Source organism: Periplaneta americana, chromosome 7 (assembly GCF_040183065.1).
Source record: "Periplaneta americana isolate PAMFEO1 chromosome 7, P.americana_PAMFEO1_priV1, whole genome shotgun sequence".
NCBI lineage: Eukaryota > Metazoa > Arthropoda > Insecta > Blattodea > Blattidae > Periplaneta > Periplaneta americana.
Genome location: NC_091123.1, coordinates 103381715 through 103401070, shown reverse-complemented (window position 1 = coordinate 103401070; position 19356 = coordinate 103381715). Strand labels below are relative to the sequence as shown.

At 32.6% G+C, this 19356-nt stretch overlaps 1 protein-coding gene across 11 annotated transcripts in view; it reads left to right on the top strand.

The window, feature by feature from the left end:
- LOC138703319 (ubinuclein-1-like) overlaps positions 1-19356 on the top strand; it is a 720147-nt gene that overhangs the window by 77129 nt on the left and 623662 nt on the right. For all 11 annotated transcript variants that reach the window (XR_011333095.1, XR_011333096.1, XR_011333097.1 and 8 more), the window contains exon 2: positions 7967-8080. Coding sequence is in view for 6 of the 11 variants with exons in the window: in XM_069831096.1 (XP_069687197.1) it covers positions 7967-8080 (114 nt within the window). In the remaining 5 variants the exon portion in view is untranslated. The remainder of the gene's footprint in view (positions 1-7966; positions 8081-19356) is intronic.

The window sequence follows — 19356 nt, the reverse complement described above, 5'->3', positions numbered from 1 at the left end:
GAGCAACCAGTATTGTAACTGTTTTAAAAATTCTAACTTTCAGATTTTTTGACAGCAGACTGGAAGACAAAAGCTTCTCAACCAAATAATAACAGACATTTCCCATATTTATTCTGCGTTTAATTTCCTCCTGAGTGTCATTTATATTTGTTACTGTTGTTCCAAGATACCTGAATTTTTCCACCTCTTCGAAGGATAAATCTCCAATTTTTATGTTTCCATTTCGTACAGTATGCTGGTTATGAGACTTTGTCTTTTCGGGATTTACTTCCAAACTTATCGCTTTACTTGCTTCAAGTAAAATTTCCGTGTTTTCCCTAATTCTTTGTGGATTTTCTCTGTGGATTTTCTCCTAACATATTCACGTCATCCACATAGACAAGCTGATGTAATCCGTTCAATTCCAAACCCTGTCTGTTATCCTGAGCTTTCCTAATGGCATATTCTAGAGCGAAATTAAAAAGTAAACGTGATAGTGCATCTCCTTGCTTTTACCTGCAGTGAATTGGAAAAACATCTGATAGAAACTAGCCTATATGGACTCTGCTATAAGTTTCACTGATACACATTTTAATTAATCGAACTAGTTTCTTGGGAATACCAAATTCAATAAGAATATAATATAAAATTTGTCTCCTAACCGAGTCATATGGCTTTTTGAAATCTATGAATAACTGATGTACTGTACCCTTATACTCCCATTTTTTCTCCAATATCTGTGGAATACAAAAAAATTGATCAATAGTCGATCTATTACGCCTAAAACTGCACTGATGATCCCCCAATAATTTCATCTACTTATGGAGTTAATCTTCACAAAAGAATATTGGACAAAATTTTGTAGGACATCAACAAAAGTGATATTCCTCGAAAGTTACCACAGTTATTCTTGTGCCCCTTCTTAAAAATAGGTACAATTATGGAGTTTCTCCATTGTTCTGGTAGAATTTCCTTTTCCCAAATAGCAAGTACAAGTCGGGTTATGTACTTTAGCCCACAAAAATTGCACTCTTAGCTGCTCTTCACAAGTTGACGACAGTAACATGCGCACCATCTTTGTTGCGTAGTTCACGCTTCTCTCGCTAGAGCTGCACATGCAAAACAAATTGTATTTATAGTAAAAACTTCAAACTATATCTCGGTGAAATGTCAACATCCCAGCCGCAATACTGATGCAGAAAAAAATTATTGTGTGTTACTTTCTGATCCACCCTCGTATATCTTAATATTACTGAGTACCAGGAGTTACATATGTACGTGAAATTTGGTTTAGTTCTTCCACAAAATAACACTTTAAATAAATAAATTTTTCTGGCAAAATTTACAAAATTTCATCGTAAATAATGCATTATGTTAATGTTAAATGCATCACTTAAATTATTTGTTTAATTAGGTTTACACAGTTTACATATATTTAAAAATGCAACATATGAGTCATTCCATGTCAAATCGAACACCTACGAAACATGACCACTTACTATTTGCTCCAATATTTTTTTATATATCCTATTGATTAAATTAAATAACCCATGAGTAATTTTTTCGGGCTGGCACAATTATTTAGTCATTTATTAAATGTTACTTTTTCCGTAAATTAGGGTGCAACATATTATGAAAATGGTTATACTGAAGATTCTATAAATTGTAGAAATTTCATATTTATATCATTTTATGCTCGACCATGCCGAAATGTAGTAATTATACACCTGATAGTAGTCCTTTAATGCATGTCATTAAAGTACACATTTATTAAAGTTCAGGTTTTCGATTATTCTCGGATATGCAATCGAAAGACGAGGGAAACGTCATGGAGGCTGGGAATCCAATACTGTTGCAGAAGGTTATGTTCTGTTACTATAATAATTAGCGTTAATTGTAAATAATATTCAAATAAATTCAATTTGTCATCTCGTTTTTCAATCCTAAATCAATTTCCAGGTTATATCAAAATTAGTTCATGTTATTCTCTGAATTATATCAAGGTCGATGACATTATTGTTCCTCGGAAAAAATCAATACTTCCGCGTCTGCGCACATCTCACAATTAACGAGCTATGCACAAGATCACTTCCGATCTGTCAGATGCAAATAAAATGAATACTTCTGAATAATTTCAAGTTAGAAATATGGTGGAGCATAAAAAGTCGTATGAAACTTGCCTATAATGGTAATTAAGACGCTCGTATGAAAATTATGAAACTTGCTTGCGCTCGTTTCATAAACAAACATACTCGCGTCTTAGGCTGGTATTCATAGTCGACACTTTCGATTAAAGTGTCCTTTGAAAGACGCAAAGTTTCACTTTTCCGTTGCACAGTCGACACTTTGGTGCAAAGGAACACTTTGGATGAAAGTAAGTTATACTTCCGACCACACTTTGAGCCGAAAGTGGCGGACGTCTTGGAGGTTGTCGAATTATTTATTAGAACATGCAGAAGAGATGGCACAATTAGTGGACAATGTACGAAAGCGCTACATTAGGGATAGGCCTAAAGACAATCCCGTGGAATTTTATAATGATATAGAATTAAAAAAAATGGTTCCGATTTGATAAAAAAAAACTGTTATTGAGATTGCTAATCTTTTCGATGGCCTGTTGACAAAAACTAATAACAGAGGTTTGCCAGTGACTCCAATAATACAGTTATTGACTGCATTAAAATTCTATGCCATAGATATAGATAGATATACTATAGATACTCTAACCACGACGTAAATACCAGATCACTTATGTGGCACGCTAAATATACCTCTTCATAGAACATCTTGTTATTCCTCATCTTTTACAATATCCACCTCGCGTCAATGGAATTCCTTGTCACAAAGTATTAGGGGCTGCAAGACAACAAACACCTTTAAGAACAGCTTAAAAGATAACCTTATTAGCATTTCACTCCAATCATACTGATTTAAACTATCACTGACTACACTGTTACTTTTTTCTTTAGACATCATCCTGATTGTGCTGTATTTTCAAAATTGTCTCATAATAATCTCTTTCTATTATCTAAAATCATTTGAAATATATTAACATTCTATGTATTTTAGCTTAATTCTGCTACACAGTTTATTTCAGTGTTTAAGTAATAGTTCATAGTATTTTGTTGTTTAATTCGTAAATAACTCTTGTATACATGTAACTCTCATCTAAATCAAATTGTTGAATTCTTTGTAAGTTCATGCATATGTATATACACTTTTTGCTGGTTGAGTGGAAGAGAAGGCCTTACGGCCTTAACTCTGCCAGCTAAAATAAATTATTATTATTATTATTATTATTATTATTATTATTATTATTATTATTATATGTACCATACGTTAATATCTGTAATATTATAGTTAAGGTATTTCTGTAGTAACATTCGTGTATATATATATATATATATATATAACCTCAATTCGATGAAGTGATATGTAGGTAGATATTCCTATATAACCTATTTTTTATTACTGAAACGAATTTTTTTAACTTAAATAATATTAAACTGACTTCAATCTAATGTAGGCGTAACTATCTTAAAGTAGCATTGAGAGACCTAGCGTGCCTGCCTTCTAAGCAGATTCCGATTTTGATTTTCGTTGACTACCTATATTTTGTGTGTGTGTGTGTGTGTGTGTGTGTGTGTGTGTGTGTGTGTGTGTGTGTGTTTTTTTTTTTTCCCTTATGTTATGTAACTGATTTTGATTATGTGTAATTTTCTACTTTATTTATATATTACATAACCGATCTTGACTATTGTAATTTTCTACTATATTTTATGTAATTTCTAAGGTATTTTCTTTTGTGTTGTTTTGTAATCAAATTTTGTATTTCATGTATATTATTGAAACCTGGTTGAGTGGAAGAGAAGGCCTCATGGCCTTAACTGTGCCAGGCAAAATAAACCTGCTACTGCTACTGCTGCTGCTGCTGCTGCTGCTGCGGCTGCGGCTGCTGCTGCTGCTTTTTGAGATAAGGTTTATCTTGATGTTCATATAATCATTATTTTAATAATATATGTTTTCATGCTGGTAAGCAATACATCTGATATGGCTGCTTTTGCAGAGATACTGTCTCTAGTTCATGTGCAGTCATAACCTCACCATGAAAAGAGATCTCATACCATTAGGCCTATTTTGTTTTGCATTGTAGAAAAATTTGGAATTAAAAATATTCCTGAAGAGCAGCCAATATTGGAAACGATAGAGAGAGAAAATAATAATAATAATAATAATAATAATAGCAATAGCAATAGGCCTAATGTGTTTATTTCGTTCTTTTGACTTCTATTCACTATTCACGAAAAAGACAAAAATGAAAATAAATGGAATAAAACGATATATCAATGAAGCAGGTACGTATAAAAACTAACCTAACGATATAAATTTTATATATATACATATACACACAAAACTTAACCTACTCAGTCCAACTTTAACTACATAAACCAATAGAAGATATGTAAAAAATCTAACCTAACTATATAAATCAGTGGAACTGATACATACAAAACCTAACTCAATGATAGAAATCAATGAAAAATATAGGTACAAAACCTAATCTAACTATATAAATCAATGGATCAGCTATGTACTGTACAAAATCTAACCTAATTTCACCAGCAGTATCGCTACCTATTTAATAAAATTATATATATATGTATGAACTGACTGAAATAATCTAAACTATCAGCAGCGAAAACTAGAAACTGAAATAAAACAACTTTAAATATATATTTTCTTTCTCGTGCGATAAATTAGGCTCCCAACTCAAATCACAAGCATTATAATCTGTGAGTTACACATTAATTTGTTACTGTTTATTCACTTGTATTGAAAAGTATTGTGGGACTTCTGTTACCAACCAAATTGTAACTCTACACTTTGCTGGTGTAAAGTAACACTTCGTAAAGTGCACTTCTTCAATCATCTATGAATACCACTAATATGAAAGAGCCACTTTCGTCAAAAGTGTCACTTTGCAAAGTGGTGATATAAAGTGTCGACTATGAATACCAGCCTTAATTACTATCATTATAGGCTCGTTGCATAATGTACTATTAAAGTGCAATAATTGCAGTATTACAGTATATACTAATTTTTAGTGTTCAATCAAGACGTAAAATGGGTCCCTTTTAGGGGGTTATATTTTTGAAATACGTTTTTATATATCAGGGGTCTACTTCTAAAAAGGGAAAAAATATCATTATATTCTTTGAAATGTTTCACATAGAACTGTGTTGGTATTAGAATGCTATTTGAATAAGAAATCGCTGTGCAAATAATTTACTGATGGTGTGTTCGGGTCAGATTGAGTGAGACCGCGCGCCAGAGCATACAGCTGCGATAGCCACAGAGAGATGGAGTAATACATTATCAGTGGTGCGGTATTACTATTTGTAAATATACAGATAACCTCTAGTTCTAAAAACATGTAATGTCCATTCCACATTTAGCAGTTTCCCTTTAATTTATCTAACAATAGTTCCTAAGTCTTTCGGAGTAGGTATCATGTTGTGTTGTGTGCATGTGAGTCATTCCACTTCAAATCAAACACCTGTATACGAAACGTGACCATTTATTATTTGTTTAAATCTTCTAAAATATGTTCTGCAGATCAAAATAAGAGGTCTGTAATTTTTTCTGGGATCATACTTTAATATTTTACTATTTATACTCTTTTAAGTACATGACAAATTTATGCTCAACTCAGTATGAAAATGCTCATTGTTAAGATTCTATGCATCATAGACGTTGAGTGTTGGTGTCATTTGAAATGGGAACAAATAGAATATTATATTGATTTATTGATGGGGTTGTTTTAGAGGGTCACTTTTTAAACCATTATTTTTTTATAATGGCTTACTTAAATGAAAAAAAAAAAACTATAATCTATTATATTTTACATAGAACTATGCTGATTTCAGATTGCTTTCGAGTAAGAAATAACTTTAAAAATAATATATTGAAGATGTGTGAGAGCTTAGTGATGATTGAGAATCGCCAATAAAGAAGATAAAATTATCTAAAAAATAACCAAACAAAAAATGCAGAAAGTTACAGATACACTTCTTAAACATAAACTATTTCATATCACAGAAGACTTAACTTCAGTTGAAAATTCAAATAATTCCAATATAATGCAGAAACTGATAGACTTCTTCCATGAAACAGACGGCAGAAATCTCAAAATACAAATATTAACAGTTTTTTAAAGTTGGCCTACAGTAAAATTCAACAGCATTCTAATATCACCATTTACATGATAACGAATTTCTAAATAAGTAGAAGCAGAAAAGAGGATTTTTGGCTACTCCTAAACCTAAATCTGGAGAAAGTTTGGGAACATTTATAGTAGAGAAGGTTGTTCAATTTTATAATTCTGATGATGTGAGGAGGATTATGGCTGACAAAAAGAGTTACGTTTCAGTTAAAGAAGATGGAAAGAGAGTTCACAAACAGAAAAGATTAATACTATGTAATCTTAAGAAAACTTACCAGTTTTCAAATAGCAATATCTGTATATCAAAATAGGATTTTCAAAAATGTTAAAACTCAGATCAAAGGAATGTGTACGCCCTAGAACAAGTGACACGCACTCAGTTTGTGTCATGTTCATCATGAAAATGTTAAATTAATGCTTGATGGAATTAATAATATTATTTATAATATGCCTTTAAAATTTTTACCATTAGTGAATACAAATAACAGAGCCATATTTTCTACTCAAGGTACCAACAAGCAAAAGTGGTACGAGGTATCTTACAACTTTATTCTTTTGTTCCACTGACAAAATCTCAGGCTATAATAAAGAACTATTCACTTCAAAGTGAGAGTAAAGTGGTGGACATTAAATAGAATTGGTTGTAGGTGATTAGTTTTAAAAGTGCAGTGTTGTGTAAACTGTAGTTATCATTCTTACAAGTGTACAGAGCTGCACCTGCACATCATCTTACAGCAATACTTATGCATCCCGTGAACTCAAGACGTGCATTTAATTCTTCAATGGCTCAGACTAGCATTCTGATTTTTTTAAAAGTGGTTAAAATAATTTCAAGGTATTTAAGGATTTTTTTCTGTAATTTTAAAGTAAGCCGCTGCCATTAAATATATTTTTATATGTTTAAATGTTTTTTAAAACAAAATTAACAAACATATATTTTTATATTATTATGCGATGAACAAAGTATGTACTGTCATCTTCAAATTGAGACAAAGAGCAAATCTCTGCGGTGATTATTAGTGGACATAATCACATTTAACAATAATGATGCGCGAACTATTTCAGAATCTTTGATAACATATCTGTGGCTTGGTTCTAAAAGGGCCAATGTCAAAAATGTTAGTTTTGAGATAAATGGGTTTGAAGTTTGCTTATTTTGTACAGTGAATCTATGACATTGGCTTGTGAATGCTCTGTACCTTCCACATTAACTGCAGCAGACATTGGCCCTTTTAGTATATCGAAGAACAGACTGAGATAAGTTCGAAAATGTATATAACTCAAAAGTGCAAAAAATTGACATTGGCCCTTTTAGAACCAAGCCACAGATATATCTACTACAATAATCGATATAGACAACAATAATAAAACACATATTTATTTTTTCAATCCATAGAATGTGTAAAATTTGTTTTATCCAAATCAGAGACATGAAAGTCAATTTGAGTTTAAATTTGTGCGATTTGACGTGGAATGACTCATATACCTATTTGTTAGGCAAACATGTCTGTAAAACCAACATAAATACTGTGTCATGAAAAATATATGTAACTTATTCATCATGTCTTGTGTGTCTGCAAGAGATTGTTAGACGTCATGTATTTATAAATGATTTGTTGTTCCAAAACCATACATTTATATGTTCTGTATTATAGTTAATGCTGATATTATGCATGTTTTTTGTCATAACTAGAAGACTTCATTGTATTAATGAAATTGGATTGTATATACTGTCGTTTGTGATGCATTTGTAATTTTTTTCAGAGGAAGAGAAGAGCAAAACTCAAATCAGATGGACAGGTTAATGGAGTTGATCCACTAGCTGAAGATGAGAGCAAAAAATTAAAGGAAATAGCAAGACGATTTGAAGAGAAATATGTAAGTGTGCATTTCATGATATAAAGATACAATTTCGTTTATAGCTATTATTATTGTGAAATAATGAAAACTATGTGGTCTATGGTGTCTTAAGACAATTTCTCTTTTTTACAGTTTTGTATTCAATATGAAGTTTTTAAAAATTAAATTAAATTATATATTTAGAACCAGAAGATAAACATATCAAGATTATACAGCAGCTTTGAGCTGTTTCGTTATTTAGTTAATGCAAAATAAGTGTGAAGCTCATTCTGGAACATCTAAAGTTATGTCAAGGAAACTGTCAGTGTGAAAATATACATTTGATACATATAGAGTGGGTGTGGAGGAGAACACGTAACTTTATATATATGACACTTCGTATTAATTTTTATATATTTGATATCTATAGTGCATCTTTATCATCATGCCTGTGATGATTGACCAGCCCCGTGCCTGGTGGGAGGCCATGCTTCTGCCACTGAGATGGCAAGCGTGCTCACGCAACTTAACTCGTTAAAACTTACAATGGAGCTTCATGCACAATGTCTGGTTCTCTGATGATCAATATCTCTCCTTCTGTGATGCCACGTGGCCATGCAGATGAAATCAAGCATCATCATAAAAAGAAATTGATTGGGAATCAAGTTTTTCTTTATTTACTTTTTCTAACACCTAATTACAAAAATTAAGCCTGTGATTGTAATCTTGGGGCTGTAATTCATGTAATTCTGTATGGTTATAGTTTCAATAATTTTATTGCCACTCCCACAGATGGTTCAGAAATCCCTGACTGCTGTGCCAAACCTCAGGGACTTGTGTGGACTGCACTGTAATGACTCAACCAATTTCATCCAGTTTTTTCTCGATAAGAACACCACTTTTATCGTCTTTTTCTGTCATTTACAGAACCTGTTTCATTGAATCTATTGAATAACCTTAATATTGTTTTCCTAGAGCGTACTGGCCTGTCAGGAAATTTACATCTGAATTTTCGCCTCTGAAGCACACAATTTTCTATTCTTTATGTGCGTGTTGTTTATGTAAATACTTTCCCCTAATGAATATCTGTTTACCATGCTGAAACGAACTGTTCTCCATCTCAGCTAAACGAATACTGCCTGAGGCCAAGTTACAGATAAACTGTTTTATTTATAGATGTCCTAGTGTTGATATGAATGGGAATGGTCTTGACTAGCTGCATCAGCATATATGTCATCTTAGTGGCAGAAGCGCAGCCTCCCACCGGGTATGCTGCTGGTCAGTCATCGTGGGCATGATGACAAATATTAAATTTTATGTATAAAAACATCTTGTTGAATTCTGATATATAAAAGTGATTTGTGGGTATGTATATTCTCTATATAAATCTACATGCTTCAACAGAATTACCCATATTTACCAAAGTTTGCACATTAAGCCTTCACAACCAGCAGAAAAACAGACTACATTAAAATTGGACAAATGGACATTAAATTATTAAAAAAAAATAAATAATAAAAGTAAATAAGATTAAACATGCATATATAAGGTTAAATATGTTAAGATTATATCTTGCTTACCTTATTAAGTTAACATATGATTTATTTATTCACATACATCACAACATATAGAAAGCAATAACAGATGAACGTTTTTGGCATGACATGCCATTATCAGATTGTAAGAACCATTAATAATAAGATATGAACACTTTACAATTGATATGAATAAAATACCATAATTATAAACGATTTCCTTATGATTAAAATAAATTAGTTGAACATATAAATATATGGCATTGAAATTAAAAACAAGTGATGTAAGATTGTTCATGTAACATATGACATAAGTTGTTGTTGTTTTATAATGCAGGCGTTTGACAATAAAGTCATTTGACCTCTTGCACTCCAATATTTTTCAAAGATATTATCATGGCCAGCCACTGAAGCACAGATTTTGAGGTGTTCCGAATCCATTTCTAGGTTTGAGTTGCACAATGGGCAGTTAGGGGACTGATATATTCCAATTCTATGCAGGTGTTTGACCAAACAATCATAGCCTGTTGCCAATCTAAATGCAGCTACAGACGATTTTCGTGGTAAATCGGGAATTAACTGTGGATTTTGATGAAGAGAGTTCCATTTTTTCCCTTGAGATTGTGTTATCAAATTTTGTTTGTTGAAGTCTAAGTATGTAGATTTAATAAATCTTTTCACAGAGTAATACATAGATTTAGTAACAGGTCTGTAAGTATCAGTGCTGCCCTTCTTTGCTAAAGCATCCGCATTCTCGTTTCCCAGGATTCCACAATGGGATGGTATCCATTGGAATACAATTCTTTTATTGAGTGATATTAATTGAGAGAGCATTTTAGTTATTTCTGCTGTTGGAGATGAAGGTTTGTGTTTAGAGACGATTGATAGAATAGCTGCTTTGGAGTCTGACAATATAACTGCATTTTTAAATTTATTGATGTGGCATAGAAGATTCCTGAGACTTTCACTTATTGCAATGATTTCTCCATCAAAACTTGTTGTTCCATACCCAAGAGATCTATAAAGTGAGAAGAGACAGCATGTAACACCTGCACCGGCACCTTGTTCTCTGGAGATCAAGGATCCATCAGTGTATAAATGAAGCCAGTTTTGTGGAGGGTACCTAATATTAATTGTCTCTAAAGACAATTGTTTTAGTATTTCAGTGTTTACTTCTGATTTTAGTATTTCTTCTGTTAAATTTAGATTATATTCTATATTTAATAGAGTTAAAGGGTTTGGTTTAGTTTGTAGGTTTTCTTTTAAATTCGGGATATTGATTTTCTCTTTTTTAATTCTTGAACAATGGATATGAAACTTTTTTCAGTTCTCAATCTACAGAGAGGACTGAATGAATGGCAATTGTTTCCTGGTAACCTAATAAGTTTTTCATATTGAATCAATGCTTTTTCTTCTATTGTCATTTTGGTGCTGTTAATATTAGTGAGGAATCTCATAGAATCTATTGGAGTTGTTTTGATTCCACCAGTAGTAACAGTATAACTACAGATCCCATTTTAATAATTAAAAAAAAAAATGGGATCTGTAGTTATTGGTGGATTAAATCAAATTTCAATCCGAAAAATCTTAACATACTCTTCAATCAATCATATAGGATGAATCACAAACCTCCCCAATTCGATTAGAGTCTGAGAGCTTGGTTTTGAACATATTCAATTTCGTTTATGAATTGTGAAGTAATTAAAATTTCTCCGCAGTATGTCAGCACTGGCTGTGTAAACATTTTGTATGTAGTGTTCAAAGTATTCCTAGAGCATCCCCATTTCTTTCCTGCTAGTCTTTTTGGAAGGGAGAATCTTTTACGAGCTTTTTCAGAAATGTATTTCAAATGGTTGCTCCATGTTAACTTACTATCGAAAATAACTCCAAGATATTTGGATTCATAAGTCCTAGGAAGGTGTTGGCCATTGTATTGAATATTGAATTCTCTTTCTTTTTTACCGAGTGAAAATATTTGGTAGTTTCTTTTGCTTAAATTGAGTGTCATCGAATTTGATGTATTCCATTCATGTAGTTTATTTAGAGCTTTAAGAGCAGAATTTTGAATTTTGTCTCTATGTCTGTAAGATCCGGAAGTCCACAAAACTATATCATCTGCAAATAGTGCTGTTTTCATGCTTGATTCCTCTAATAGGGAGGGTGTCATTTATATAAATATTGAATAAAGTTGTGCTGAGGACAGCGCCCTGAGGTAGACCTCGATATGTTTGTCTGTAACTAGAGAGTGAGTTATTGAATTTAGTGGCAATGAATCTTTGACTAAGGAATTCTGATATCCATCTGAACATATTGCTGGAGATACCTAATTTCAGGAGTTTTAGTAATAATTTATTTCTCCAAACAGAGTCATATGCTAACTGAAAGTCAATAAATATTGCCAAGGTATCTTCTTTCTTGTTAAAACTATCTTTTATTTCTTGGCCAAGGAGTATGACTTGTTCATTGGTAGAGTGTAGTTGTCGAAAGCCGGCTTGTCTTGGTGATAAAAGATTTTTGGATTCTAAATACCAAGTTAATCTGTTGGAGATCATGGACTCCATGGTTTTTGCTATCATGCTTATCAATGCTATTGATCGATAACTATTAACATCATGAGCAGGTTTCCCTTTTTTGTGAATTGGTACAATGATTGCTTTTTTCCAAGCTGCAGGAATTGAGGTGTTCCATGATAAATGGAAAATGGATAAAAGTGCAGACTTGGCTTTTTCTCCCAGATGTTTAAAAAATTCGGAATGAATATTGTCGGGGCCAGGAGATTTCTTGGTTTTTAAATTTTGTAAAGCTAGAGTTAATTCTTTGGAAGTAAAGTTTTGATGAAATATTTCAGGTTTTGTACTAGTAATATTGTTTTTATTATTTTTATGTAATTCTCTTTTGATAAATTTGTCAGTTTTTTTGATATTGGGATGTAATCTGTGAGAGTTTGAGTAGTGTTTATTAAATGCGTTTGCTATATCTCTACTATCTGTTAGTGTTTTGTTATTATGAATAATAGATTGGCTAGTATTTTCCTGTGTATTGAAAATATTCTTCAGAAATTTATATGTTTCAGCGCTATTGGTTCTGTAATTAATATTTTCAATGAATTTATTAAAACTGTTCTTTTTTGCTGTTATGATTGCTTTTTTAAGAATGGCAGTCTTCTTCCTCCAATCTTGAGTATCTTCTGGTGTTTTGCTATGTTCTGCTTTGGTTCTTGCTTTGTCTCTATCTTGTTTCAATAAATTCAGGTTTTCTGTCCAGAATGGGATGTATTTTTTGGTTTGCCTCGTGGAATGTGCTTTTTTGCAATTTTAAGAAGAGATTCACAGAAATATTTGTTCAATCTATCTGAGTTTGTATTTTCCATTAGTGGTGTGTTGAGCTTGAGGTATTTGTCGAGTTCTGTTGTAAATAGTTTCCAATTCGCTTTCTTAAAGTTCCATGTTGTTTTGTTATTGTAGGGTTCTTTTCTTCGGTTTTGGTGGAGATGGATAGAAGCGATGATGACTCTATGGCCAGATCCAGGGTCTTCAATTATTTTTTTCTTGGTTTCGTGATGGATATCTGATGTTACTAGTAATAAGTCTGGATTTGTACTGCGGTTGTAGTATTTAGGAGGTCCATGATCATTTTTCCAGGTTGGTTTACATTATCGTAGCCCCAAAGTTGGGAGTGGGCGTTAAAGTCACCAATTATGATAGTTTTAGGTTGTATATCAAACAAAGTTAGATCAAGGGGATTATTAGGTGGATTATAGGCACTGTAGATTTTGAAATGTTGTTGATTTTTCCATACTTCAATTCTTATTAGTTCTAATTTGTCTTGATTATCCATTTCTTTTATGATTTAAAAATTTGTAATTAATTTCTTTGATGTACCTGCGAGAATTCCGCTACTGATCTGTCTACCTTTGGGTAACAGTTTCATATTAAAACCTTTAAAATTAAAATATTTTAATTGGTCAGCATTAAGGTTTGCTTCTTGAATAAGGAAGATATCTATATTATTATCTGAGAGTATATTGGTTAGTTCAGTCTTCTTGGCTGATGTTATACCACCAGCATTCCATTGTAAGATGTTTAGTTGATTCTGTACCATTAAAGTAGTCCCCGCCCGGAGATCCGAAATGACATAAGTTGAAACTGTAGAAAACAGATAAACACCCCAATGACTGCAAGTCTGTTGTATGGACTGCTGGTTTCGTAATGTGAAGTGATACAAACTCTTCCTTGGAAAGTATGTTACATGTTGTGTATTTCAGTGAAGCCTTATGAACTGAAAGTCAAACGAGAGTTATTATTGTGGAAGCCTGTTATGAGTTAATTTCGATAAGTGCAAAAATAATCAAATATTGTTAATTCAGTATGAGGTCATTATTAAATGTATATGACTTACCTGCTTGCATGGCGAGGAGCAGCTTGACTGAAAGATGCAGCAAGTTTACAATCTGCATGTGACGTTACATAAAAGAGTGCGTGGAGTAGGGTGAAAACTAATGATGGGGGTATATTGAGAGGACATAAGTTATGGAGGTTTATGTTTGTAATTGATAAGTTTAAATAAATTAAATAGAAGGTTATGTGTGTTAGGAAGTTGTTCATTTAAGTAAAGAGGTTCCTGAAATTAATTTCTTAGTGAGGTAATATTCTTCTGTGGTTTCAATTTTGGAACAGTTATTTAATGATTTTATGATTGATAAAGAATCATTAATATTTGTTAATTCATGACTTGTTTCTGTAAGATGTTGAGCAAATTTTGATTTTTTAGGGTTGGATTTGAATCAGATTTGTGTTCATTATACTGGATACGGAAATTCCTTTGGGTTTCTCCAATATATTTCATAGAGCAGTTTTTGCAATTTAATCTATATATGCCACTTTTAGAAAATCTATCACACTTATTGAGGGAGTTGGGTATGAAATTATTTAATTTGTTATTTAACTTAAGAGCTATTTGGATATTCTGAATTTTGAAAATTTTTTATTATTTTTGCATTTATCGAAATTAACTCATAATAGGCTTTCGCAATAATAACTCTCATTTGACTTGCAGTTCATAAGACTTCACTGAAACACACACATGTAACGCACTTCCCATGGAAGAGTTCGTATCACTTCACATTACGAAACCAGCAGTCCATATAACAGACTTGCATTCATTTGTGGTGTTTCTCTGTTTTATACAGTTTATACTTATGTCATAATATGTTAAATGAATAATCTTACACCACTTGTTTTTAACTTCAGTGCCATATGTTATATGATCAACTAATTTATTTTAATCATAAGGCAATTGTTTATAATTATGGTATTTTATTCATAACAATTGTAAAGTGTTCATATCTTATTATTAATGGTTCTTACAATCTGATGATGGCATGTCATGCCGAAAACGTTCATCTGTTATTGCTTTCTATATGTTGTGATATATATATAAATAAATAAATCAATCACATGTCAACTTGATAAGCTAAACAAGATGGCAAACATAATCTTAACATATTTAACCTTTAACAATTCAGCTTATGGGAAATCCTACAAACATGACTATAAATATGCATATATAATATTAAAATAGCCTCTTCTACAGTTAGTTGTGTTATATTCAACATCGACTTTCATGAGGCTGTGAAAACAATAACACAAAAAAAAAAAAAAAAAATTATTGATACCTTATGAAAGACAAAATGTAGAAAATTATTGCAAGAAGTAGCTATTACCATATTATGAATTTCTCGATAGAGTTACAGATAGTGAGGAGGCTGTTTTTTATTCAAGTGAATTCTTGAATTCTTTGAAACCATAATTTAATAATAGGTATTTATTTATTTATTTATGTATCTATCTGTCTGTCTGTCTGTCTGTCTGTCTGTTTACTGACTGGTAAATTGATTATAAAATCATTTACCTTCAAAGAAAACAAGCGAAGAAACATTAAGAAACAATTTTATAGAAAAAAAAACTTCCTCTTCCTAGCTTCCCAGTAGCATTTCACTACTCTGAGTGACTATAGACCAGGACATACTAAAAGATGATGTCAGTCAGTTCCTATATTAGAGTTACACAATTTGTAGAATGGTGTCTCCATTATCCCAAAACGAAAGAGATGTTTCACAAGTAAATCATGCCCTGTTGTTGGACTAAAGAGTGTGACTGCACTTTTTCTTGGGTGAATTGATATTTTCGGAATTGACTCTCTCTCCAGTGCTTCTCAGATATTCTTGAGGCTAGGTTTTGCAGATGTTTTATCTTGAATTGCTCTTTTATAACTATTTTCAAAGACTGGAATGACATTGGTTTTGAGTAGGTTAGTGGGAGCTGAGCTCCTGTCTTAGCCAAGTAGTCTGCCTCATCATTTCCATAGATTGAACAGTGACAAGGTATCCACTATCCACTGTAGAGCAACTGTTTTATTGTTTGCTACAAGTTCTTTTAGCATCTCTTGGCAGTCTTTTATTTCTATTGAACCATACCAGAAAGTCTAATTTAATAATCCTCCCTCTCCGCTGGAATAAGGGTATATGATGCATTGTTGTCAGACTGCTGAAACTTCAAACTTAATTTTCTAATTAACTGTGCATTTAATCACAAAACATAATATAGGTTTTCTATTCATTTCTGTGTAGTCTATCGTCCCTTTCAATCTGCAAGGCTATTTCACTTCCACCGTGTATTTGTTGATTCTTTGGTACAGCCGGTAAAGAGGTAAATTTCATCTCACCATGACACCCCATGGGGTTCAGACTGAGAACAAGGGAATTCCTTATTTATTGTCATCTGTCTTTAAAAATTAAGTGAAGGCATACATGGACAGGAAATTACATGAAAAGTATGTCAGCACAACCTTAGATCATGTAGGACAATGAGTCAGCGCAAAGTGAGCATGTAGGGACCAAAGGGTGTGTTTTTGTTTAGCTAAACTTCAAGCCAATACTAATTAAAAACAAAAACAGTTGAAGGAAGGCACATAATGAAATTTTCTTTTCGGTGCCTGATCTTCAGCTATTTTAAATTGAGTTAACCCTGGGAGGCATTTTGACTAAAAAGGTTATTAATTCATGAAGTGATGCAATGTAAAGATTCATGTTTAGGGATGAGGGAAGTTTAATAAAAACAATTCGTTTTGGTTTTCTGTAGTTGAGTTGCTAAGATCTCCGAAAGTCTAGAAGCTAAAAGGAAATTTGGGCAACGCCAGGTGCTATAAGCTAGTTTTAAATATTAACTAGTGGCTTGTGCAGCAATTGCTGCAAAGTAAGTCCATAAAAAGTTCAAATAAAAATTGTTCAGATTTATTTTCAATGAAGAATACCAGACATTTTGATAGTTATTTGCTTCCATAATAGTGAAACATACTCCCTCTGAATGTTTTTTTTTTTTTTTTTTTTTTGCCAAATACTTTTCCTTGAACCTATCCGTCTTCAGTTCTTGAGTTTCAATGCAAAATCGCTAGTAACAATCTCAGGATGATCAGTGGGTTTTTCATGTGGGAGTAATGCAGTAGGTATTTTGGGTCTTGCGGATTGTATGTGAAAGTTAAGAAAATGTAATTTTTGTCATGCTTTGAACAAAAGACTTAGCATCTTGGTGTAGCTGCTGCATGTTTCGTGAACTACTCTGAAATGTAGAGGGCAGAATCACTTTTTCCCCACTAATAGATCTTGCTGAGGTGATCAAGAGACTACAAAATCTTGTAGGCCTCTTATTTTATCAATAAGTAATACCTTTTGGTCTTTTCTTATGAATTGTAATTTTTTGCGCTTCTTCCAGACAATACTGATCTATCAAATACTGCTGGATTAATTTGTGTAACAATGAATGTTATTTACTATATTTTCTGTAATATAGGCTGTTGTGAGGAATTTATTGCTGAGATATGGAAAATGAGGCGAATGATATGTCAGAGTTGTAGAATCTTATATGGGCCCTAAATAAAATTGTCCATCGTAAATCGTTAGCAGCTTCAGTGTTTCATTTGTTGCTAGTTGCGGGAAATAAACTTACTCATCACGGTAGCAAGAAGTGAAATGGCATGCTATTTTCCCTACAACAAAATATGCTTGGCAGCGATCACAAATCTAATCAATTAAACCAAAGAAATATGAAATTAATTTTGATGTAGTTTAAAGACGCAATTAAAATAGGAAGCATGACTCAATTACTACCAAGAAAAGTTAGAGAATCAGACATATAAATATCTATATCACACTGCCATTACATATATGAAAAGGACCCACACCACTTGATTAATAATTGTAAAAGTATTTCATTTTTAATAACAATATTGTTACCTTATGTAAGTTTTATAGTTTTCAGTAACATAAGTTTATATAGGCCTATAGCCGTTACTCAGTAAATTATAGAAATGAAGATCTAATATAAAATATTCTTTCTCTGCGTCTACTTACATAAAGCCCCAAAAGATTTCACTTTCATATATCAGTATAGCATTATGTGTTGCATTAACTATAATAATATTTCGTTTTTAATGGTAATAATGTCATCAAACATTCTTAAGTTTTGTAGTTCTTAATATCCAATACACAGCTGTACTCGGAAAACTACAGACCAGAGAATCAGACCTGTAAATTATTTTTTATACGTTATCAAAAAATTACACAAATGAAGATCGACATATTGGCATTATGATGGGAAAGAATCTGAGCCATGTGAACTCTGTCAGCAATCCTGTAGGTCATGGCCTTCATGTAATAACCTATTGTTTATTATAGTGTGTGTTTTGTTTTATTCTGAAATGCAACACGGCCGACTTGATGCTCGCTGCGCTTAAGGAAGCGAACATCAAGTCGGCCGTGAATGTAATTAATTAGTTCTCAAAACTGACGAAAGATGGATTTTGGAAAAAAGGAAAATGATGTAGGAAAATTGACATTTCGCTGAAAACTATTTTTCCGAAAAACTTTGGGTTCCAAGCTTCAAAATGAGGAGTCATTTATTAAAATCCGTTCAGCCGTTTTCCCGTAATTTCCATTATCAGTTCAAATTATGTATATAGATTACGTTTCTTTTAAAGGCCATACAGTCTTACACAAGATAAGTATGAATATTCACTTAGAATGTGCTGTGAAACTAAGCAAAACATTAACAGTAATCCTGGGTGTGACAGCCCATAAGGGGTCAAGGCATACTGCTAGCCTTACATCCACATACCTCAGTAAGGGTGAATGATCATTCAACTGGTACAGGGATATCATGTTATTAGCATGATAATCCATCCATTATAGCTGGTTTGCAGAACTGGATTTCACTATCGTAGCTCCACACAATGACGTGTGGACACTGGTTCAAACACAATCCAACTCCTTTTAAAAAAAATTCTTCTCCCTTGAAGACTCAGTGCGAGTCATTGCATGAACCTTAGACCATGGCACTGACGTGCAACACACATTAACAGTAAAATATGGTATTTGATATTCCAGACTGATGTCACAAAATATTAAAAACTCACCATAGCTCCTATTCACCTTCACTCTCTTTCTTTTGAGCACTATTGCACCTGTCCCAGCATTTCTCCATTGCTGAAAAACACCTTGGAAGTGTTATTGTGATATACCGAAGTACATATGATATTTCCATGCAGATATTCTGCATTGTCATATGATGGATAGGTGGAGCGGAGAAAAATTCTCTCCAGCACCGGGACTCTAACCCGGGTTTTCAGTTCTATGTGCTGACGCTTTATCCACTAAGCTCATTCCGTTGGATCCCGGCCACTCGTAATGAGTGCACCTCTGCACTTATATGTTGGACATTGTGCCAC